Source organism: Natator depressus, chromosome 10 (assembly GCF_965152275.1).
Source record: "Natator depressus isolate rNatDep1 chromosome 10, rNatDep2.hap1, whole genome shotgun sequence".
Classification (NCBI taxonomy): domain Eukaryota; kingdom Metazoa; phylum Chordata; order Testudines; family Cheloniidae; genus Natator; species Natator depressus.
The window spans coordinates 50,892,379-50,917,966 of record NC_134243.1 but is presented as its reverse complement, the minus strand read 5'-3'; the positions used below and the strand labels follow the sequence as shown (position 1 = coordinate 50,917,966).

General features: G+C 43.3%; 2 protein-coding genes across 2 annotated transcripts in view; one reads left to right on the top strand and one right to left on the bottom strand.

The window, feature by feature from the left end:
• The window catches only part of CA12 (carbonic anhydrase 12), a 43,613-nt gene extending 38,255 nt beyond the window's left edge, over positions 1-5,358 (bottom strand). Inside the window, exons 1-2 of the mRNA XM_074966116.1 lie at positions 5,268-5,358; positions 364-384 (exon numbers count right to left, since the gene is read on the bottom strand). Of these exons, the coding sequence (XP_074822217.1) occupies positions 364-384; positions 5,268-5,358 (112 nt within the window). The remainder of the gene's footprint in view (positions 1-363; positions 385-5,267) is intronic.
• APH1B (aph-1B gamma-secretase subunit) overlaps positions 1-25,588 on the top strand; it is a 108,528-nt gene that overhangs the window by 70,164 nt on the left and 12,776 nt on the right. Inside the window, exon 5 of the mRNA XM_074966113.1 lies at positions 20,373-20,564. Coding sequence (XP_074822214.1) covers positions 20,373-20,564 — 192 coding nt within the window. The remainder of the gene's footprint in view (positions 1-20,372; positions 20,565-25,588) is intronic.

The window sequence follows — 25,588 nt, the reverse complement described above, 5'->3', positions numbered from 1 at the left end:
TTGGACTGGAGAATAAGGGGTGTTGTCCACAGCCCTACAGGGAGACTTGTAAACGGTATGGAGACAGCACCTTTGGGGAACCTCTGCAGTTCCATGGGATAACTTCATGCTGCTGCAGTTCTTGACATTTTGCAGGTTAACACAGATCCCTCTAGCTGGCACTTGTTAATATTGCTAAGCAATCCTTCCTGGTGCTGAACATTGACATCTAAGTAGGAGGTTTCTAGACAATGGGCCCAGGTCAATCCTGGTATAACTACACTGATTCCAGTGTGGTGTTGCCAGGTTGAATTTGGCCTGTTCTCCTTAAAAGTACAAAATACAGAATTAAATTTCAGCGTATGAATTAAAATCACTACTTACCAATGTAAGACCACTTAGATCCTGTTTAAAAAAAAAACAAATACAGCTGTGAATATGTGAAATTGAGGTTATTCTATATAGTGTCAAAAAAGCAAACTGAGATTTTAAAACTCAGCTCGTGAATTTTACAGTACTTAACTGTCTTCTGATTTCAGCTGTCTGGTACAAGCAGGCCAGGTTTCACAGATTATTAAAGACTGAACTCATGTACTGTCAGTCACAATGCTCCCTGTGCTCCTGCCCACAGAGCTAGAGAATCTGTTAGTTATTTGAGTCCTTGGCAAAGGCAGTGTTTCTTAGTGGATAGACCCTTTGTCGGGCGCTCATGAGACCTGGGTTCTATTCCCAGCTCTGCCACTGGCCTCCTGGGGGACCTTGGGCAAGTCACTGTCCCCCTTCTGTGCCTCAGTTTCCCTAACTGTAAACTGGGGATAATGATGCTGCCCTCTATTGTAAAGCACTTTGAGAGCTACAGTTGAAAAGTGCTAAATAGGGGCTAGGATGGATGGATGGATTGATTTTATTAATTACCTCTCTAGAGCGAAATTTGTTTGAATGGCAAGAGACAACACATAGAAATCAGCTCTTCTCTCTGGCTGGTACAATGTGAAGCATAAATGGGCAGGCATGTGGTTGTCATTTAAGGTCACATGCTTAATTCAGATGGTTGAAGCACACCTGCAGCAAGCAAAATGTTGATTGTCAACTGCCAAAGTGAGAGATAAAAGGAAGTCCTTTCTGCAGAATCATTCTGGGTATTCACCATGTGATGCTTGTAGGAAATGGCTGTGGTTTGTTAGGAGACAGTGTAAAGGCCTCTTCCTGTGAAGTGTGAGACCATGACTTGGTGGCTACTGTTTGCTTATTTGTTAAAATAGTCAATGGGATAAATTAATTCTTTACATTAGGGACTGAATTTGGGCCAATATCTTTGCAGGTCACTGGAAGGTCAAGAAGTGTCATCTCTGTAAGAAGCACAACAATATTTTAAATAGTTGTTGGCTTTTGTTAGCCTGTCAACCTAAGTATCAGAATACACAAACAAAGACAAGGTTCAGAAATAAAATTGGGGAGCATAAATAACTAGCCAGGATTGATTAAAATCTTGAATGTGGTCCATAGTTTGTCAATTTCCACAGCTACAGATCACACCAAATATAGCTTTGATATTACTTGCAGCACTGTACTGTAGGTATTCAGATCTGATAGGCACACTCAAAACAAACTGTCACATTTCTTGTTAATAAAATCTCTCTTGCTTCTTCTCAAAGCGGAGGTGACTGGTTAGAGTAAAATTCCATTTAGTCATTCTAATGTGGGCTGGAAATGTTTCGCACTAAGGAATGTTGAAATGCTTTTTTTTTTGTATGGGAATCTATTCATATTTTTAAAACTTCAAGCTTTTCCATGGAGTTAGAGCATTTGTTCTCATGAAGGACTGACGTACCTGAAGTAGAATTGGTTCCAAGCTTATGCAAATCTTAACTAGCCCAAACTTTGGGATATTTAGATCTGTGTTTTCATTTGGAAAAGGAACCTAACTTATGAGAGTCTGACAACTAGCGTGTATGTACAAAATAAGTGATTCTTGTCTGACTTTCCAGTGTCCTGAAGTGCTGTTACCTGCATAGCCCTGCACATATACACAGTTTAAATCATCAAGATGAACTAGTAGGGCTCTGCAAAGTAGAGGTACTTAGCTCTTGTGTCCTGATTAGGGGTGGGATTTTCAAAGCAAGGTAAGGTTAGGCCTCAAATTCTGTTTCAGTGGTTGTTATGGGGCCCTGGTTCCCTTGCGCTGAAATTTTCAAAGGAGATGCGAACTTCCGCACTGCAAGTAGTAGCTGAGGTAGCAGAATTAATGCACTCTTTCGGACTTTTATTTCAGGTACCTTGTTCTCTCCTCCCCCATCTGTTAAAAATAGCATATACCCTGTGAGGGGCCACATACTAGCCAGATACAAGTCTGAGAAGACTAGTAAAACTGCTAAACAGGCATTAGAAATCCCACAGGGTTTGATTGGCTTAACTCCAGCAGCTACTTTACACTAGCATGCCCATTGGCAGAGCTAGCCTGGGGTTGGGGGATTTTTCCTTAAACTATCAGTGCAGTCACAGCTGCAATGCTTACTACACAGAAATACCAGGTGTTAACTGTCCCATTTCCCTCCGTGGCTGCATCTACAGTGGGAAAATTGACCTCTATAGAGCTGGCTGAAAGATCTTCAGTGGGACCATTTTTCCTCAGAAAATGCAGTGTGTCAAAATCTAAATGCTTTATGAAATTTTGCTTTGGAACAAAAAGGGAAGGAGAGTTCCAATCATGTCATGAAGTTCCATTCTGGAATGAAAAGTTTTGATTTTTTAAAAACTTTACTTTGATTTTTTTTTTTTTTGTATTTTATGTATTATAAAATTTAAAAAGTCAAAATGAAACATTTTGATTGACTGAAATTGAATTTTTTTTCTGAATTTTTTGTGTGGAGAACTTTGAAATGTTCAGGTTTAATTCCAAATCAGAATGAAAACAAATTTCAAAATCTCAAAATCCTGCTGACTTGAAGGTATAAATTGTCTCCCAAATCTGAAATAGTTGTGGGTGAGGACAAAGTCTTGTGTGGACTGGTCCAGGCTGAGGTTGATGTAGAAGCTCCCTACACAAACATTCCACACAAAGATGGACTACAAGCCATCAGGAATAGCATCCCCGATACCATCACTGCAAACCTGCTGGCTGAACTTTGTGACTTTTTCCTCACCCACAACTATTTCAGATTTGGAGACAATGTATACCTTCAAGTCAGTGGGACTGCTATGGGTACCCGCATGGCCCCACAGTATGCCAACATTTTTATGGCTGACTTAGAACAATGCTTCCTCAGCTCTCGTCCCCTAATGCCCCTACTCTACTTGCACTATATTGATGACATCTTCATCATCTGGACCCATGGAAAAGAAGCCCTTGAGGAATTCCACCATGATTTCAACAATTTCCAACCCACCATCAACCTCAGCCTGGACCAGTCCACACAAGAGGTCCACTTCCTAGACACTACAGTGCTAATAAGCGATGGTCACATATACACCATCCTATACCGGAAACCTACTGACCGCTATTCCTACCTACATGCCTCCAGCCTGCATCCAGATCACATCACACGATACATTGTCTACAGCCAAGCTCTAAGATTACAACCGCATTTGCTCCAACCCCTCAGACAGAGACAAACACCTAGAGGATCTCTATCAAGCATTCTTAAAACTACAATACCCAGCTGTTGAAGTGAAGAAACAGATTGACAGAGCCAGAAGGGTACTCAGAAGTCACCTACTACAAGACAGACCCAACAAAGAAAGTAACAGAATGCCACCAACCATCACCTACAGCCCCCAACTAAAACCTCTCCAACGCATCATCAAGGATATACAACCTATCCTGAAGAACGATCCCTCACTCTCCCAGACCCTGGGGGACAGGCCAGTCCTTGCTTACAGACAGCCCCCCAGCCTGAAGCAAATACTCACCAGCAACTACACACCACACAACAAAAACACCAACCCAGGAACCTATCCTTGCAACAAACCCCGGTGCCAACTCTGTCTACATATCTATTCAAGGGACACCATCATGGGACCTAACCACATCAGCCACACCATCAGGGGCTCGTTCACCTGCACATCTGCCAATGTGATACATGCCATCATGTGCCAGAAATGCCCCTCTGCCATGCACATTGGCCAAACCGGACAGTCTCTATGCAAAAGAATAAATGGACACAAATCTGACATCAGGAATCATAACATTCAAAAATCAGTAAGAGAACACTTCAATCTCCCTGGTCACTTAATAACAGACCTAAAAGTGGCAATTTTTCAACAAAAAAACTTCAAAAACAGACTCCAACGTGAAACAGCAGAGGTGGAATTAATTTACAAATTGAACACCATCACATTAGGCCTGAATAAAGACTGGGAGAGGTTGGGTCATTACAAAACCTAAACCTAATTTCCCCAATACTAATTTCCCCCTACTGTTACTCACACCTTTTTGTCAACTGTCTGAAATGGGCCACTCTCGTTATCACTTCAAAAGTTATTTTTCCTCCCTTGGTATCCTGCTGTTAATTGAATTGTCTTGTTAGACTGACCTCACACTTGGTAAGGCAGCTCACATCTTTTCATGTATTTATACCTGCTCCTGTATTTTCCACTCCATGCATCTGATGAAGTGGGTTCTAGCCCATGAAAGCTTATGCCCAAATAAATTTGTTAGTCTCTAAGGTGCCACAAGGACTCCTCATTGTTTTTGCTGATACAGACTAACACGGCTACCACTCTGAAACCTGTCTAAATCTCAAAGACTCCATGAACACACAGGTGCTGAGCAGTCCTCTCTCCCCCAGATCCCTGCTGCAGTTCTCCCTTATTTCCTATATAACTGCACTGGATTTTTTTCTTAATAGATGAGAATTAACTGCGGCCAAAAGCCAAGAGGGGAGGGCTGATCACCATCTTTTTAAAAACAAAAAAATCAAGTCTAGTATGTAAGAAAGGTGGCATTTCACAGTGACTTGAGCCATGTTTTTCCTCCTTAAAACTAAAGGGATGAGTATACGGTGCTCCCACTAACTTAGAGTGGGTCCCTTTTCTGCCTCTCTCCCTGAGGAGCAGAGAGATCACAGGCTGAGCAGTACTGAGTGTGGAATGAGTCCATAACACAAACTCACACGCTCTTCCCCAGGAACGTACCTGCCCTGAGAAATTTCCTAATGCTTAGTCCAAGTAATCTGCTAGAACAACACTAATTAACATACTAGGGAAACCAATAATCTCTCCATTTTACTGCCCATGTTAGACGTGCCAGATTAGGAATGCCAATAAAATAAAAACCTGAAAGGCTTTACCATTTAACGGTGCTTGCACTGAGAGCTGTGTCTTTTGGAAGAGAATAAGCACTGCAGCAGCTGTGACTATTCTGAAGCTCTTGGCTGGCATCTCAAGGAAAGATTTATAATCTCCCAACAGTTCACAGGCTTTTCTTCACTCCCTGAAGAAACTCCCTTGCAGATAGCTGGCTAACAGTAACTTGCACACAGAGCTGCTGCCAATGAGTTATTACCACTCTCTCTCTTTTGGTCTGGTTTTTACAGAGCTCCTCCTCAGACTCAGCCCAAAACAAATGATGTCATCAGAGACCTGCCTTCCAGGTCACTGCATCTTCATGAAACTGATCATTTCCTTGATAACCCCTACTCAGCTGTGCTGCAGAAGTGTTAGACCTTGGCACTTAGCTGGAGAATTGAGACGTGGAGCTTCAGAAGCCTTCAGAAGAGATGTAAATGCCTAACAAATGGAGATTGCTTCATGGGGTATTTATCCTTTGCTTTGCCAGTTCTAGCCTGGGGGCCCTCCTCCAGTTCCCACATCCAAACCACCATGATTTGGTTGAGGGGATGCGGGTCCAGGTATAAAAGACCCCAGAGGCTGAGCTGAGGGAAAGGACTATGGGTCAGACTCTTAATAATTCAGGGGAAATTTGGAAAATTCCTGTCACAAACTGTCCAGGCTGTGAGAAGGGGATTTTCCCATTGAAGCCGCTGGGAACTGACAGCAGAGATAAGATAGGACAGATTGAGAGTCATCAGGATACAGCCCGAAGGCTACATCCAATATACGTATGAATGAGGGGAGTAGCGTGTGTGGGAGGGAGGAGAGGTAAGAGGGCATGTCCCCTGAGGAAGGGGGTGAGGAACATTGCCCTGAGGAAGACAGGCTGCATGTGGGGAGTGCACACCATTCTCCCACAGGGGTCCCAGGCTACAGTTGTAGAAGAGCCTTTCTAGCTCTAAGGTTGTGGGTGTTTATAACAAGTATTAACTACTGATTGCAAGTAGTTATTGACTGTTAAGTATAAATGGGTATTTATTTTCCAAACTATTCATCATTGTTAGCATTGTTATTGATTAATTGATTATTAGCATTCAATAGTACTACTTAGCATAATTAATCACTCTGTTAAAGGGATAGTGTCTGTGGGGCTGTTGAGAGACTGGCTCACTTCAAAACCTTCCGGCCCCTAACTAGGGCCCTGAGAAGAGCTGACCCAGTTTTTGCTCTGTTGGAGATGTTGATCAGGGTCTCTCAAGGTGTGCTGGTCTGGCAGCTCTTCTCCCTGTGTGCACACATTGCCAGCCAGCCGGCTGGCCTCCCCACTTTCAGCAGTGCGTAGGACACAGCCTCATGGCCCAGCTCTTCCCATGGCCTCCAGTAGAATTGGGCAGGGCTTGACATGAGCCCATCTCCAAACATTCCACTGCCCCCTCTCATGGTTCTTTGCAGTATCTTGTAAGCCTTTATTATGATCATTGATTATATTTTTGTAGGCTGGGCTGGAGGTAGTCAGAAGGGGATGGGGCTTGAGCTATAGTGATCATGTTTTTAATGCTCTGTTTGTTTTGCTGGTTGGCTGCTGATTATTATTAGTAATCTTATTTATTATGGCCAAAGGCCAACCGAGAACAGGGCCCCTGTTGTGCTAGGTGCTGTACCAACATAGAGTTTACACAGTCTGTGCCCTGAAGAGCTTACAATCTAAATGGACAGGTGAGACACAGGGTGGGGAAGGGGTCTCACGCACAAGTAGAGTGAACAGTCTGATGGAGACACATGACACGTTAGTGCCATGATTTTGGATGGAGGGTCATTTAAGAGGGGATCAGCTAAATTCAAAGGGAAGGGAAGCGCAGTAATGGCGACAGGGCAGAGGAGAAAAGGATGAGAGAGGAAGGTATGCAGTGAACCTGAGGTGAAGTGACTGTGTGGGAGGATGACAGAGTGGGATGGAGCAAATTGGCACCAGGCACAGAAAGTCCAGTCGAGTCTATAGGAATTTCTGACCGTGTGTGAAGGTCCCTGCTTTGGTTGCATCTGCTCTTACTGGCTGGAATCTCAGCTGGTTCCTCTCTGCTGTTTTTACCCTGGGCCACATGGCAGGGTTGGTGTCACCTTTGAACCCATGCATTTCGAATGAGGATACAGTTTAGGATTTTGTTGTGAGTGTAGGTTTGTTGGGGGTTGCACAAATGGACTAAATGAGAGTGGACTGAAATGGCACAAAGGGGAAGCTGGGAGACAAGATCATTTCAGGTGCTTTTTTTTATTCTTGAGCATCAGATGAGAGAAACAGGCAGGTAGCTGAGAGAGAGCAATCTCCCCTGACTAATATTCAGCAAAATTTCCTTGAAAGGTTTATTGCAAAGCACACATTAGGTATCTACATCCGACTGGCATGCACCATTTTTCCCACCTGAACTTGGATATCTGTCCCCAAAATCAAACATCTTCTAAACCAAGATTTTCATTCATCAATTTCTTTGACTGCCTGAAATGTTCTGACAAGTATCTAAAGTGGAGCACTGAGCAGCTCGGGGTTTTTTGTTTTTTTTTCTAATGTCAGGTCATCGGAGAGGCCAATGGCTAAAATCCATGTATGTGGAATAAGATGTCTGTTAGGTGACTGCATCTTCTGTGTACGATTATCCCAATATCTGCTGAAAGAGAGGGCATATTCATGTGTAACAAACTTATCGAAGCAAAACAGTAGTAAATTTTATAGGTAACTGAGTAACTTGCACATACTTAGCTACTTAGGAAGATGCAACATATCCATACTGGAGCATGTGATAACCATTTAGCTCTTCTGTAGTTGTAGTAGAGTTTAGCATTTGTTAAGTGCATGCATAGCATGATATAATCACAAAAGGAAACGTGCATTAACTGCAGGTTGTGTTCCCCTTTAATTTTCTTTATGTATAATCTCATAGCTACTTGTCCTACCAGTCTTCTTACTATAGCAGTGCATATGTTTTAGATAATGATGTGTCCAACTTTTTTTTATCGTTCCCGTTTATACATACAAATATTAAAGGATTATGACTTTCTAGGCACAAATGGTCTCAGAAGGATCTAGCTACAAATAACTGTGCTCATGGCCGTACATCTTTTACCCTTTGAAATATGTTTTAATACTGAAGTTTACTTAAATTTTTTAAATGTCATTTCTGCAAAGTGAGGTGTTTAATTTGTTTCAGGGCTCTTCAGGTTCAAGGTGTTTTACCAGTGTAAATTCCAATGTAACTTGGAGAAGTCATGGCTGCCCTGCACACTGGAATCTTTCTTTCTGGTTTAAGCATTACAGAGGTAATGAGCAGATGCCTGCCAATGACAGGAGACGCAGCCTTGCTGTCATTGCTTTGGAGAGCCTTGGGAAAGCATGAGCCAGGCTTTTTGGATGAGAACTAAAGTGCCGGGATGGAATGTTGTCTCTGAACTGCTACGGGGAGAAACAAGGTATAAAGAAATGGTAATAGATATGACACAGCAGAGCCTGAGTTTTCTACCTGCTAAACAGAACTACCTTAGTACAATGGTAAAACCGAGATTATAATCCCATAATAAGGATATTTAAAGTTGAGGTTCCCATAGAAATTCTAAACTCCGTCTTTTTGCACACATGCCTTGCCTTGCAATAGGTTATTTCATTTCATGACCCCGTTTCATTAGGGAAGGGAGTGTTGTCTAGCAGTTGGAGCAAGGGACTCTTGGTCAGGAGTTGTAGGATCTGTTCTTATCTCTGTCACTGTTAATTTAGGCTAGACATCTTACATCTTTTTACCTCTCTTTCCACAGCTATAAAGTGGGGATAATGTTTGCTTGTAGAGAGTAAGGTGTTGAGGCTTAATATAACATAACTTCATATCTGCAGTGCTTTTCATCTGAAGATATCATAGCATTACTGAGCCACATTCTGAGGCCCTTACTCCTGTTGAGTAGCTTCAAAGGGGCTAATTAAGAACTAAGAATCTGGCAATAGGTTTGTAACTTTCGGAGTAGCACCTGATACCCTTGCATGTGTTAACATACATTATGTGGAAAAATACAAAAATATCATTCTGCCCAGATCTCCATGCTGCCTACCCCTCCACCCAAGCATCTTTTATGGCTATGGCTTTTTTTGTCCTTTACTCACACCAGTTATGTGCTACTTTTCATATGACCCCGTATTGTTTATCCAGGCTTCCAATTTAATATGATGAAAAACGCCCTCCTGTACTTAAAAAAAAAAAAAAAAAAAAAAAGCCATCTTCTGCGTGAAGGTTTCCACTTCTAAAGGTGGTATTCAGTGTTGTGTCTTGTACTGCATTGTACATTGTATTTTAATATTGTTAAGTCTTCAAGGCAAGATCCCCACGTATTTACTATATAGCAGGGTGTTACTAGAGTGCTATATAAATTTAAATGTGAACATCAGATGGCATAGCTTGAACTTTCCAGACTCTCACATTAGACCATAAATTGCTGTTGGTTCACTGAAGACAAGGGGAGACTTAAGTATAACTCAGTGGCAGGATCTGGTCCCATTATAATGATATGCCCACAAAATTCAGATCAGATGTTGGAGGTTTGGATCCAAATTCATCCATGGCCCCTCCCCGCCAACTCCCAGCTGAAATCTGAGAAAGTTCTACTTTGATTCTGGCTTGGGTAGAAGTTAAGCTGAAAATTGACAGTTGCCCAATGGCAAAGTGCATTCTAGAGAGAATAAAAATGGTAAGACCTGCTGGGTTTTGTGTAGCATACAGAAAAGTAACTGTGGGGGAAGTATTTTTCTGTAGTTGTATGTGCAGAGGGAAGAGCAGAGCAGCTTTCTATCACATACAGCCTTGAAAGCCCAAGTGCTTCCCAAAATTCCTCCTTGGATGGATGCCAAACAATTACAACTGAAAAATGGCACTGGGGAGGTGTGGTTTGTGGAAATGCAGGAGGAGTTGTGGGAGAGCCTGGAAACAACATTCTTTTTCTGCAGAAAAGACTGCACATCACTGCAGTAACTTGCCATTACCTTACCAGCCATACACACCTTGGTGTATGATATCAAACTCTTGATGGACTTGGGTGGAAATAAGTGGGAGAAGAGTGTATGATTTGAGGCCCACTCACTCACAGCAATTTCAGATGGCAGGGCTCAGAAATATTCTCTGCATCTTTATGCCCATCTTGACCCTGTAGGCCCCTGTTATGGAGCATGGTGTTACAGAGTGTCCCCAAACAAGTCATCTGTGGATTATGTCGCTCCCATAGCCACAACCCCTGTAGTTTGCCACATCTTGGTTTTCTCATGGAACAGATGCTATGCTGCCATTTACTATGAATGACTTACTGTATCTTGTGGATTTGCTTCATATTTAGCTCCTTAAATGCTTTTCTTCTTGGAAAGTTGTCACATGGTCCCAAGTAAGTAATAATCAGATGAAAGGTTATCTCTATGTGTGAGGAATCCATTCTAGCAAGGAATTAAATTGGGGATCTGGATATTAAAATGGTCTCCAAAATGCCTGATCATTGGTCAATGAGGTAATTTCATTAGTTTATAAGAACATTAGGCTTTGGATAGTGTTATTCATATGACCCCTTGACAGCAACTGACCCACTTTGGAGCTCTCTTTTTGGCCTGGTCTGCAGTTCCATGGTAGCCAGCCCACTCAAAAGCCTGAAGAAATAAGGCTGTTTATTGAGAACCTGCTTTTATTAATGTGGTTTCTTATTGACCTCCTAGCCAAACTGGATTTCTAGGAGTGAAGCTTAAGTGCCTTATACAGCTCCCAGCAGTCGCTGGGAGTCTTTTTCATTTATCTTAATGGGAGATGGGTGGCTTGGACCTTCATTTTGTCCTTTAATCATCCTGCAAGCACAGTGCCCATGGTGAATGTATGGCACACCTCACCCATGAAAAGCACAAGATGATGCATCACGATGGAGTTGTGGGGAGGAGTCATTCTGATTTTAAGGACAAGCGTTGGGCGACTTGTCTAAGACAGTAAGAGTTTGCATATTGCAAACTTTGAAATGGCTTGACTGAAAAATGCGTCTTTAACTTTAAAAATTAAGTGGGATTGAAATGGAGGCGAAAATCCTTTGACATGAGCAATATCAAAGTTCCATGGATATGTGCCCATAAAAGAATTGTACTGATCGTATGGCTAAGTGGCAAAAGAAAACAGCTGAACAGATTTTCTATTAGGTACGGAGCATACTGGAAACAGAACAGAAACAAAAAGATCAGCTAGAACCAAAAGAAGGAATTAATTCAGCTTCTGAAATATCAAAACCACTCTGGTTCATAGTGACACCTAGTGGTATCCTATGGGATGTTTGCTTCATAAAATGTTGAGACTAGTGCACGTTAAAATGAAACTAATAGCAATGAGGCATAGTGCAGGTGGGTGCCGTGCCAGTCTTGGTCCCAGCTTTGTCCAAGTTTCTCAGTTCTGAGCTACTTTTTTATGTGGCTCTTGAGAAGACACTAGATGTCACTCCGCTGTCCCAGTTGGCTGGTAGTTCTGTTGGGTGCATAAACAGAGGGATTAGGCTGAGTCTACACTTGATCAATATTGGAACATAAACTCTGGTGTGAGGCTAGTGCCAATGCCTATTGCCCCCACCTCTGCAGCATGTTTAGTTTTAAAGATTAAATAGTTTGTGTAAACCTTCCATTTTTGTTCTCTTCATCTTTGAATGAACTCCTAGAGGGGGCAGTCCATTGTTAAACTAGACCAGAGGTGGGCAAGTACGGCCCGCGGGCCACATCCGGCCTGCGGGAACCTCCTGCTCGGCCCCTGAGCCCCTGGCCTGGGAGGCTAGCCCCCGGCCCCTCCCCCGCTGTTCTCCCTCCCCCGCAGCCTCAGCTCACTGCGCTGCCAGCACAATGCTCTGGGCGGCGGGGCAGCAAGCTCCTGGGGCAGCGCAGCTGCGGACCCCGGCCTCACCCGGTGCTCTGTGCTGCGCAGTGCGTGGCCAGCCACCAGTGCTCCGGGCAGTGCGGTAAGGGGGCAGGGAGAGGGGTGGTTGGATAGAGGGCAGGGGAGTTCAGGGTGGTCAGGGGGTGGGGGTGTGGATAGGGGTCGGGGCGGTCAGAGGGCGGGGAACAGGGGGGTTGAACGGGGGCAGGGGTCCCGGTGGGGGCAGTCAGGAAGGAGTGGGGGGTTGGATGGGGCGGCGGGGGGCAGGCAGGGGTGAGGGTCCTGGGGGGGGCAGTTAGGGGACAGGGAGAAGGGGTGGTGGATGGGGCAGGGGTCCCGGGGGGGGGCAGTAAGGAAGGAGAGGAGGGGTTGGATGGGGCAGTGGGGGGCAATCAGGGGTGGGGGTTCCGGGGACAGTCAGGGGACAGGGAGAAGGGGTGGTGGATGGGGCAGGGGTCCCGGGGGGGGCAGTAAGGAAGGAGAGGAGGGGTTGGATGGGGCAGTGGGGGGCAATCAGGGGTGGGGGTTCCGGGGACAGTCAGGGGACAGGGAGCGGGGGGGTGGATGGGGCAGGGGTCTCAGGGGGGCAGTCGGGGTACAGGGGGTGTTTGGATGGGGCAGGAGTCTGGGGGCGGCCATCAGGGGCCAGAAGTGGGGGGGGTTGATGGGGGGGGAGTCATGCCCCCCTCCCCTAACCGGCCCTCCATACAATTTCCAAAACCTGATGCGGCCCTCAGGCCAAAAAGTTTACCTGCCCCTGAACTAGACTGTTCCAGTTGACAGGATTTTATGTGGGGTATTTTTGTGTTGAGTGAGTTCCTTGTTGCCTTGACACTGATTTCCTTAATGTCTCTCATCCTGTTCAGAATTGCATTTATGAATTAATAGGCAATAAAGGAAGTTGTTGTCTAACATCCTTGGAAGAATCATATCCAGCCTAGTGCAGGATGATAAAAATTTTTGTTGCCTGACAAGTGAAGCAGATGTATCCTTCAGGAACTAACCCTAGTAGCTGCAGCCTTCAGCGTGCACCCTTTGCCTTTAGTGCTAGAAATGCCCTCTTCTTGGAACAATGTGCACTGGCAGGTGAAAACCTGTTTACTGGTCATCATACCAACCAAGCTCTTGTTGGGTCTGGCTGCAGTGCTGGTTACAAGCGCTTCTCACAAGTGACCCAGGATCTGGCAGGAACAAGATCTGATATCTGTTTCACGTAAACATACAAGCTCTTCCTTTAATCACGGATGTAGGAGAAATAGCTCTCCCGCTGAATTGCTACTGCTGCTTTTCAGCCTGCAGCTTTATTGTGGAAAGCAACAAATTGGCATTCAAGGGGGTGAGAGCAATAGAGCTCATAGCTACAGTAATACCTAGGACTCCTACTGCACTTTTCAGCCAGATATCAGAAAGCATCAGTTCCTTTTGTTATGTGCCAAATGTAGGCTTGGGGCCTAGTTAAATCTTGCAGTATTCTGGATGGGAGATGAGCTTGCTTGAGAGAGCAGCCCAAATATATGGGGCTATAGCTCTAGTAAATAGAGGTAGGACTAAACCAAAGCCCTGAATCCAAATATCTCAAAACTTCAGGGGCTGAATTTTGCCCTCAGTTACATCTGGGCATACACCATTGAGTTCAATGGGCACAACCAGCTAGGGAAGGGAGAAGCTGGGAGGCACATGCTTTTGTGAGACAATAGGTTCCCCTGGTCAAAGCATTCCACAGTCTTTTGTCTTCAAACCCTCTCTGTCTCAGTTTCAGCTGCTGCCACTCTTATCCTGTTGCTTCGCATCTCGCAGCCACACAAGAGAAGCCCAGAAACATAATTTCAGAGGGCGTGAAGAGCAATTACAAATGGAACTGACTTTTAATAGGAATTCCAGTAGATTCAATTTGAATCTTGCATTTGGTTTCTAGTGGAGGACCAGTAGCTTGAGGAATCAATAGACCTACAGTATTGCTCTCTTCCAAAACCCAGTTCTCAACTGGAACTGGGTGAGTTTTCAGCAGTAATTTCTGTTATTCCTATCAGCCAGCACATGACGGGCAGCTATAACTTCAGTCTCTGGAAAAGTGATTGTCCAGTCCTCCTGGGTGCAAGGTATATTTGGTCACTATGACTCTTGCCACCTTAGCAGAATGAATGACGAGATCGGGATGAAGGTTCTCCCAGAAAACTCTTTGTGAATGAGGCTCTGTGTATCTGGGCAGAAGAGTCTACTGTGAAGCAAACAAGCTGGGAGGAGAGGGGGGCCAATTTTATTTATCAGAAGGAATGCATCAAGAAATTTAAGAGTTCTTTACAGTAGCTAGCCAGCTATTAATAATTAGTGCATGTTGCATTATGAATGTTTGGCAAAAAGACTGATCTTTGAAGTGAACTTTGCACTTTCAGATAAGCAGTGTGGACAGTAGATAGTGTGTTTTCCAAGGCAAGGGGGGGATGAGTGCGAGTCCAGAAGCACAATGAACAGCTGTAGAATTGCGCTCACTGTGGTTTTATTTTGTACTTGCCTTGTTTTCTTTACATCAGCAAGATTGGAAGGTAAGAGAGCTACTTTCTTTAACATACCTTTGTATTTTCTATGATGTATAACACCAAGGCGCTGACCATTGGTCATTATAGACTACATGGTTATGGAGCTTTTTTGGAAGGAATTGAAAAATCCAATGCCTTGGCCAAATCCCCACCTGTAAATTACATGCTGCCTCCTTCAAATTCCCTTTGCAGAAGTTACTTTTCACCTGCCCTCTGACATTTTTTATGCAGTGTCCATAGCATAATATACTTTCCATCTTCCCCCTCACAAGTATAAGCATGCTGTGATCACCTCTTTAACTAGTGTTACATAAATACAAGGAATATTATTCTCTTCAGTAAACACGATTTCATGGCTGTCTAGCAGACTATTTCAAGTGAGATTAGGGATGGGTGCTAAGTGGTTTTGGATTTGTTTCTTTTGATATGAGTTGTTATCAGTTTTAGGAAAAGATGGCTTGAAAAATATACCTAATGTTACAATCCAGTATTGTATTGTCATGGATGCAATATATTGCCACTTGTGTGACTACAAAATAATAGATCTGTATCAAATACTTTGAGCCTTGTCAAGTTTTAACTAAAAGTGCATTGTTGCTGATACTGTCTAACATTTATCTTGTAAGAAATACACCCAAATTAAGATTCTCAGTAGGTTTCTTTTTGACAATAGCTTGGTAAAGTTTCATTTACAGTTTTGGAGATGTAAGTGTTACATATATAAAATATTCATCCAAACCAGCAAATGATGGAAATCACAAACTGAATTGTATGCACAATTGCAATACTTTCATGTAGAATTTTATGCTAATGATGCCCAATTTTTAAAAAAAATACTCCTCTAGATTTAATCTGAGGCCACCTTTTACTTCGCTGTAGGATTGTTCTGCATGTGATGTTTGATTTGATTGTTTCAAATATGCCCATTGCTCATCAGCTGCAATATGTATAATTAACCATTTGTCTACACTTTTTCCCATCCCATGCGACTCTATATAAAGATACAGAGTGCAGTGCTTGTTTTTGTACCAGTCTGCTATTAGTCTTGGTTTCCAGACAATATGGATTTTCCACACTCCTGAGTGATGCAGTTATGCTGACCTAAATCCTGGTGTAGAGAGCACTGTATTGATGGGAGAGTGACATAGCTACTACCTCTTGGGGAGGTGGCTTACCTATGACAACAGGAAAAGTCCTCCCGTTGGCATAGGTAACGTCTTTCTTGAAGTGCTATAGTGGCACAGAGATGCATTGGCGCAGCTGCACCACTGCAGCATTTTAAGCATAGCCAAGCCCTTATGCAGAATGTCACAGCTAAACACAAGATGGAATAGATTGTTTAGCATAAATAGTTAAGACGTATTTCAAGGTGAAGTGGCCTGTTAACACCTCTCCAGTCATAGAGAGGGAGCAGTTCCGGGGGGAGGAGTTGTTAGTGGGTTATAGATTGTTGTAATAAGCCATAAATCCAGTGTCTATATTCAGTCGATGATATTTAGTGTCTAGCAAAGTTATGAATTTCAGCTCCCATGCTTATCTCTTGAAAGTGTTGTGCAGGTTTCCTTTGAGGATGGGGACTGATAGGTCAGATATAGAGTGATCACTTTGTGAAAAGTGTTCACCCACAGGTGATGTGATGTTTTTGTCTTTTATCGTTTTCCTGTGTGAGTTTATTTGAGAGCATTGTGATTGTCTGGCTTCTCCCACATAGTTTCTTTTGCGACATTTAGTGCACTGGAGGTGGTTCACCACATGTTGTGATAGGCATGTGTAGGACCCATAGATCTTGAAAGGTGTGCTGCGACGGGTGTTGATCATTGTAGTGGTAGAGAGATGGCTGCAGGTTTTGCATCTGTTGTTCTGGCAGTGTCTGGTGCCGTTTTGAATTGGTGTGTCCTAGTCTGTGGGGAGCTTGAGCATGGAGAGCTTATGGGCCAGAAGAGGGGATTCAGAAAAGATTTCTTTCAGGGTGGGTATGATGTTCCATTCTGGTGTTATCTGGACCGGTGATCTGCTAGGTCAGTCCAATCCTTGACTCTGGGAGCCAGCCTTACCTTGCACTACTGTGAGAACCCCCACTCCTGGGCTGTTCATGCACAGCCTCTGGCATGTAAGCTGCTCCTTGGACTGTGCAACCGAATGACACTAGCCAATATCTCTGGTCCCAGACACAACCCTAGGAACCTCCTTGTTGCAGTGTCCAGTTATGCCCACTGGATGCTGCAAGCTTATATAAGTTTGTCAATTTAACAAAGAAATTGATATGTACCAGGCTTGTCATCCCAATGGGAGCCTCTGACACACTTCAAACCAAACACACTGCTTCAGGTAGAATAAACAAACAAATGTATTAACTATAAAGATAGATTTTAAGTGATTATAAGTCAAAACATAACAAGTCAGTTTTGGTCAAATGAAATAAAAGTAAAATGCATTCTAAGCTGATCTTAACACTTTCGGTGCCCCTACAAACTTAGATGCTTCTCACCACAGGCTGGCTGGTTGCTCTTCAGCCAGGCTCTCCCCTTTGATCAGCGCTTCAGTTGCTTGGTGTGGTGTCTGTGGATGTAGGTGGAAGAGAGAGGATGAGCATGGCAAATGTATTTTCCTTTTATCATGTCCTCTCCTTCCTCTTGGCTTTGCCCTCCCGCCCTATCAGAGTCAGGTGAGCATTACTGAGTCTCTCGAAGCAAGGTTGAGCAATTCCCCTGGTGTAGCCTCATGCAGGTGCGTCATTGCATTGTAGCTCCCTTGCTGAACAATGGCTGTTGATGAGTTGTTTGATACCCCGCCCGGCATTGGTTACTTTCCTTGCTGTTGCCTCTGAGGAGCAAATATCTGGTTGATTTCCCCCAATTTACAGCATGTTTTAGTGACAACCATACTACACAATTCTCATAACTTCATATGCATTAATGATATATATATATGGATAGAGAAATGACTTTCAGCAGATCATAACCTTTCCCCGATACCTTACAAGGCATGCTTTATACATAAGATCATGATTATATGAAAATGAGAAATATGGGGGTTACAGCACGCTCCCCCAAGGTAAAGAATGTCACACCTCCCCCCTTAGTTTACTGCAAGAGGGTTAGTCACTGACTAGCTTGAAGGTAGTTTGTATTATAGTTCTCTTGGCACCTACTGGGAAGCCTTGGAGTGTTCAGCACTGGCCTAGGGCATCTTGGCCATGGGATCCCATTTCCAGAGGAGGTACTGGCCAGGAATTGTGCTAGAAACTGTACAGGAGCCTAGCCAGACCAAGGGAAGCTTAAAAGCACATGAGCCCAGCATGTATATCCAAACATAGCAGTCTGGTGAGCGTCTGGCATAGGGAGCTTGGCCAGGGCTGTCACAAGACCATTGGACTGTATCCTCTTGCTGTGTCTAGTGCTGGCCATGTGCCAGCAACAGGATGCTTCCCTGTTCATCTTTTGGTCCCTGGTCTCTAGTTCTCTGCTGTGGAGGCTTCCTTTGGCAGCCAGCTCCCAGGTTCTGCCTCTATCCCACTGCCGCTGCTCACAATGGTAGGATTATTATCCAGGGGGCTGCAGTGGTAAGTGCAGCTCTTACCTGCACCTGAGTAGCCATTGTGGGCAATTAAAGTGAGAGAAGGAGCAGCATTGAGGGCTGGCCACTGACTCAGAAATGTGTGTGAGAGTAACAACAAACCAATATCAGTAATCTGTGCCTCATGACCTACGCTGATCATAGGGTCCTTGTCAACTGGCAGGGCCTGTTCCCATCAGCTTGCTTCATGTTAGTGGCTCATGGGTAGCTAAGAGTCATGTTCAGACTGAGCTTTATCCAGGAGGAGCTGAGTCTTTAAGGCAATTACGGTTTGACCCGGGCCTGCACGACGAAGAATGATGGCTCAGGGCTGCACTCTCACAATCTTCATCTTGCAGGATTCTGAATTTCAGTTCCTGACATTGCTGCTGACTCTTGACATCTGCCTCAATTCCCTGTCTGTACATTAGAGATAATGCCCACTGGTGCAGTGTGCTTCCCTCTCTGCAGCTGGCCAGAACCATTAGCCAGTGCAAAAGGAAGGAGGTGGGACAATGATTTCACTGCCCCATTACATCCTTCCTCTGGTCAGCTTGTGCTGATAGAATCAGAGCACAGAGATAGACTATGCCTGGCCCTTTCAGATCTACACTACAACCAAGACTGACGCTTTGAGATTGATCCACCGGTGGTCGATTTAGTGGGTCTAGTAAAGACCCGCCAAATCGACTGCAGATCGCTCTGCAGTCAACCCCTGTACTCTACTCCCGATGAGAAGAGTAAGGTAAGTCGATGGGAGATTTTCTCCCGTCGACCCCCTGTGGTGTAGACCCCATGGTAACTTGACCTAAGGTACATCGACTCCAGCTATGTTATTCACATATCTGGAGTTGCATAGAGTAGGTCAACTTACTGCAGTAGTGTAGACATAGCCTTAGAGGGAGCAGATATAGTCTCCTTGTGTCCTCCCCTCTAGCATTACCAGGCAATGGATGGGTACAATCTGGCCCCAAATAACCTTGGCTCCTCCTGGAGGGTCTACATTGCTGTGCAAAGTCTTGTCCTCTGACTGCTTTATGTTTTCCTATAATCATATGCTCAAATAAAAAAGCCAAAAGAACAGGGAAATATTGCTCGTTAATTTCTATGCATCTCTTCCTCTAATGCAAAGCAAAAGCAAAGAACTAAACAGTCTGCTTGTGATTGCAAACAAACTACTCTGCAGCTGTTTCCAAAATATCTTTAAGTTGTCTGATGTGACTCACTGGTGTCAGCTGCCAATCATCTGAGCTAACGGTATATTTTAAAATGGAACCAGACAGATAACTATTAACCCTTATCCAACTCCAAGTTTACTCACAGCTTATTCTTTTGGGTTCAGACTGATAACAGAGAAACCTGTGCTTTAAGTCAATACGGGATGGTTAAAATAGGTTACCCCAATTGCAGACTTGTAGAAGCAGAAATTCAAAGCAAGCTGTGGTCCAGCCAGAACAGTGAATTGGTATTTTGTTAGCTTTGGAGTGAGATATAAAAAGCTTGTTTGGTTTTCGGCTGTTTGTTAACAGGGTTGGCTCTAAAAACTAACATGAAAGAAGCTACTGTCATAGCTTTTTGTCTCTAAAGGTGACCAGCAAAAGGGGGGAGAGGAGAAATTTAGTTAGTGCCTTTTTTCCTGTCTGAAGGCTTGAATGATGTCTGGTTTTTAAAAAACTTTTTTACAAAATGCATTTACAAAAGTTATTCTGCTTATTTTTTATCATTAGAAATGTCAAAGCAAAATGATTTAGACAGTCTAAATATTCTAGCCTTCACTCCTTCAGGGAAGGGAATGTGTTGGTAGTGCAGCTGTGGGGTTGAAGCAGCCTTTGGAATGGTGTTGCAGCCTCTCCACAGAAGATTCTTCCTCGTGCCACCCCCTACACCCTTTGGGGCAATGGCTACACCTTGGTAAGAGTTCTACCTTGAGGTCGCTCTCAGCAAGAACACCGGTCCAGCAGTCTTAAAATGGCACTTCAGTGTAGCAATAAGAACATTATCAGGCCAAATGGGGAAATTATACCAGAATAAACTAGCACCTCTTGCCATTGTAAATATTGCCAGGTAGACTTTATCTGTGCTTTTATCATGCTTTCCATTTTGGTGTTTCCTGGAGCAGTATGTAATGAGCCAATGGATGAAGGCCTACATGGAGACAAGATTGGGATCCGACTCTACTATGATAAAACCACAGATCGCTGTAAACCATTTGCATACAGAGGTGCTGGTGGGAATGGAAATCGCTTCTTCACTGACAGGCAGTGTATGAAGACATGCTCTACGTTAGCTGAACAAATCTATCCAGATGATGGTAAGTCAGACTGGCTTTTATTTTGACTTTTCCATTCTCAGCATAGCTTCTTCTAATTGTAGAAGAGGCAAAGTCCATCTGTTGCTATGGAAAGTGGTGGCTGCTTAGGATCATATAGAAGCTTCAGGTTGACCATCAACACCCACTCCTCTAGCTTTACTCCATTCACATTGTCATCACCGTCTCCCCAGTGGGAACGGCGTAAGTTAAAATTGCCGCAGTAGACTGAAGGTCTCGAGAAGGTGGGGAGAAGAGGAGTTGGCCAGTTGGTTGATGGAGGTTTCTAGACATTGGTAAGGGTCAGGTCCTTCACTTTTATAGCCTGACATTCGATTATATCATTTGGACCTGATGATGAGACTGAAGTTGCTGGAATGCCTTCCCTGATGTAGGATGCCATCCTAGGTGCAGGCAATATGCCTGTAATAGAGGTGAGACACAACAGCAAAGACAGGGATTGATTGTTGAGTGTTAATGGTAGTGTGTATTTCCTGAAACAAGATGATGTGTGCTTTATATACTACTGCCAGCTGGAGGAGGAGGTCCCTGATAGCCACTGAAATTCCCACAGTATTGACCCTGAGTCTAACTGTGTAGGACTCAGAAGGAGAGAAATTATAGTCAGTACATATTTAAAAATCTGTTAAAACTTCGTAAAGATGGTTTCCCTGGACATGATTTGAAGTCTGGTACCTCAGAGCTGGCTAGAAGCAAGTGCTGTATGTTCTACTGGACAGTTTGGAGATCTCCCCTTTACAGTTGTAGAAAAACTCCTCTATTTAGCTCTGCAGGATTATGAGATATTGGATCTTAGATATGTAACTGGTGCCAAACTGAATATTGCCAACCCTGAAATAGGAAAAACTTCTCTGGCTCTTCTACCTTATTACATAAACTGTCAAATGTTTGATGGAGATAACTCTGGGTTTTTTCTTTAACTAGTCTTTTAATTTAGTTTAGTTCCATCCTATGAGATAACACTACATTCCTCAAGGTGCTAGTAGCAAAATTCCAGCCTTTAAAGTATTTCATAACATTAAAAATTCAGTTCATACTAAATACTATAACTTCCTGATCCTCTCCTTCTGGCAAGATTTCACCACCTTAAGTACTAGAATTACATCTGGGTGTCTTGGACATTATTTTTAGTGTCTAAAGCAAGTCCAGATCCAAATTATGACTTGGGTCCTTCTCTGCATCTCAAAGTTAAGGGCTGTGGATATGAGGTGTTGGCTCATTCACCAGCACTCCACAGAAGGTCTCTATTTGAGGCCCTTTAAATTGGTGGCTGATTTATTCTCATTTGGATATTGTCAGTCAGTTCAGAGTTTGGGTTTGCTGTGTATATAAGCAACCAAAAGTGCTGGTGCTTATCTGAACTGCTTTGGGAAACTAATGAAGAACATAGTTGCTCAGGAGACTCCCATGGTTTCCCACTTCAGAGCAGGTGAAAAATCCTAATAACCACCCCTTCCTCCTGCTGTCTTTTGCCATTTCTTCTTCCAGTTCCATCTGGAACCTGGAAACAAACCTTCAAAAGGCCTACTTCAGTCCTAGAAACAGGCAGAGGCCTGGGGGAAAGGGAGTTTGAGCCAGTTCTGCCTTTTGTATTCAGATTGCAGCTGAACACTGGGAACAACTGAGCTTGAAAAATTACTTTGCATGCAGTAAAAGAGAAGGAACTAGGAATGTTGCAAGACTAAGTCCCAGGAAAACTCCCATTTGCCTGTCCCATGGACAAGTCCATGAGCATATGAATTAGGATTCCCCCTCAACTATCCCAGGGGGGAGGGATAGCTCAGTGGTTTGAGCATTGGCCTGCTAAACCCAGGGTTGGGAGCTCAATCCTTGAGGGAGCCATTTGGGATCTGGGCCAAAAATTGGGAATTGGTCCTGCTTTGAGCAGGGGGTTGGACTAGATGATCTCCTGAGGTCCCTTCCAACCCTGATATTCTATGATTCAATTATGTGGCAGCACAAGTGTCATTTCAGCCCATCCTAAGTTAAGGAGGGCCTTGTGCTAGCCCTGCAAACAGTTAGGCATTTTGCCCAGAGATTCTTGCTCAGAGCTTTAGAATAGAAACTGACCAGGACAAAAGTGTTCTGAGCCATCAAGCCTGTTTGTTCAGATACATCCACTAGAGCGAAGTGGCACTAGGATCAGATATATGCAGGGAACAGTGGAGAGTTATTTAAACAAAGCTAGAATTGAGTATGTGCAGCACAGAGGCAGATGTCTTGGGGCTTACAACAAACAACGCAGCAGAAATATCATGCAGAGTATTTTGGCTACAAACATACTTGTTTAATGTAGGGGGGCAAATTATACAGTCTGTCTACAGTTACAATTTACAGACACTGAAACAGCTGCCATGCTTCTACTGCTGTGTACTGTACAAACAGAAATTAGAGCTGGAAAAGACCCATTAGTCCATCTCACTACCAGTGCAGGATGGTTCCTGGCAGGATTTTTTCTGTGCTTGGCTTGGGACTTAGATTGGACAAGGTTTCATCCACCACTTCCTCTGGAAGTCTCTTCCATAGCATACGAGATCTTTGCTATTAGGACACTTGTTTTTTTCCCCCCTGAGACTCAGCCTAAATTTCCCTTCTGTTGTTTTCATTCCATTCTTTCTAGTTCTACCCCTCTAAATGCTTTGGTGTATACTAGCAACAAGCAAATAATTTGTAACACATCATTTATTAGTTGAATTTTGCAGATAGATTATGAAGTGCTCAAATCTATTTCACTTAAAGTTGTTCATAAGCTATTCATGGAGGGAGGAAAATCTAAAACTTGAAAACAGTTTGAGTATTCAATATTTTCAATGCAAAAGTCTGTGCTTTGTGTTTTGCCCCATGTGGCTTAGTTAGCTAACCAAGTTAATGGGACTTGGGCTCCTAAATTAGTTAAGCGCTCCTTTAAATTTTCTCTGTGGTTTTGTTCTCTGATTGACTGACTTGGTTAACTCCAACACAGCATGAGTGCCAAATGTTTCAGTCTAATGGACAGTGTTGGGTTCCATTTCATCAGAAGATTTGTGAGAATTTGGAGTCCTTCTCTGTATCCCCAGTGCACTTCATGTAAAATGAGTCAGGCTTTTTTTGTTTATTTGTTTGTTTAATACACCCAAGCTAACTTAACTAGCCCTCTCCAAAATCTTTAGGCCAAACATGTTCATAATGCTGTAGTCATAGTGGAATGAAATTAATTGCGCTAGATAGACAATGTTCTGTTTTGACCAATGAAAGGATGTAATAAATACTCCTGAGCACTTAATAGTGTTAGAAGCATGAGTACACAACTATGATTATATTTGCAAGATTAAAGGAGTACTTGTGGCACCTTAGAGACTAACCAATTTATTTGAGCATAAGCTTTCGTGAGCTACAGCTCAATTCATCGGATGCATCTGATGAAGTGAGCTGTAGCTCACGAAAGCTTATGCTCAAATAAATTGGTTAGTCTCTAAGGTGCCACAAGTACTCCTTTTCTTTTTGCGAATACAGACTAACACGGCTGCTACTCTGAAATTTGCAAGATTGCGTTTGAAGAGACTGTCACATTAAATTTACATAAGCAGTTACTGTAAGTGTTAGCAAGCCCTAAAGCTAGTTAAAGGAAATAACATTGCTGGATCTCACCCCGATGTCACTCACATTGTTGCATAGACGAAAATGGGCAGTTTAACAATTGATTAGACTGGTATGTAAAACTGCAAAACGTAGGAGAACTTTCAGTTTAAAAGAATTCCTTACCTGCTATGAATAACATCTTAGGTAATTAAAACTGGAGAGTTTTAAAAAATGGACAGTTTCAGAGTAGCAGCCGTGTTAGTCTGTATTCACAAAAAGAAAAGGAGTACTTGTGGCACCTTAGAGACTAACAAATTTATTTGAGCATCAGCTTTCGTGAGCTACAGCTCACTTCATTGGATGCATTCAGAGATTGCTTATTTCATATACTCCTTTTCTATTTTCTTTATGCAAACTGAGTGAAATGTATAGTCACTTTCACTTTTGTTTATACTCTGCAGCATTGTGCTAAAGCATAACAGAACATAAAGCAAGGTTTGGGTTACAAACACTGCAAGAGAAATGCTTTAGTTGTTCAAAAAATCTTCCACTGGAATCCTTGAGATCATTTTACTGTAAAATCTAGAATACAGGCCCAGATAGGCAAGGCCTTTGGGAGATCTTGTAAATGTCTGTCTAGCATTTAATTTCTTCCCCCAATGCTATTTTTCTGCAGCTGGAAAAGAGATTGCAGTTCCTTGTCTGTCTGCTGTATATAGTGCTCCACTACTGCTAATTTCTACTACAGCTGTAAGCACTGCTGCTACCAGAATGTGCTCTATATGGGATCAGTGCCTTTGAATTCAGCTGCCTTCCTTCAGGGCTCAAGTTTGGGACAAATTTGTACTGCTCATCTTCATAACTATAATTCTTGACACTGTCCTGCCAGTTAAATGGTTGATCTGAAGAGTTTCTTATATGAAGGTACTAGAGTAAAGATTATTATTTCCTTATCCAGGTTGTTGTTGTTTTTTCCCCCAGGGTTGGAAGGGACCTCAGGAGGTCATCTAGTCCAACCCCCTGCTCAAAGCAGGACCAATCCCCAATTTTTGCCCCAGATCCCTAAATGGCCCCCTCAAGGATTGAACTCACAACCCTGGGTTTAGAAGGCCAATGCTCAAACCACTGTTCTGTGGAAGTGTGAGAATGAGGTTTGTGTTTGCCTCCAATTCTCTGAGCTCACATCACCAGTTACCCAAGATCTCAAAGTAGCCTTTAAAAATGTCCATTCTAGGGATTGTATTTTGCAGATATGCTCAGAAATGACAGAATCAGGTATGTTTCGACAGTTGTCTCAAAGTTTTGAGGTGTTGTCAAGGGCAGGAAAGAGCTGTCATTCTGGGCAAAACACAAATCATGGGAAAGGTCAAATTTCTTCTAAGAGTGGCACATCATCACATTGTGCCTTTAGTCACCCTGAGTCCCCAGTATGAAGGAGTGGAAAACAA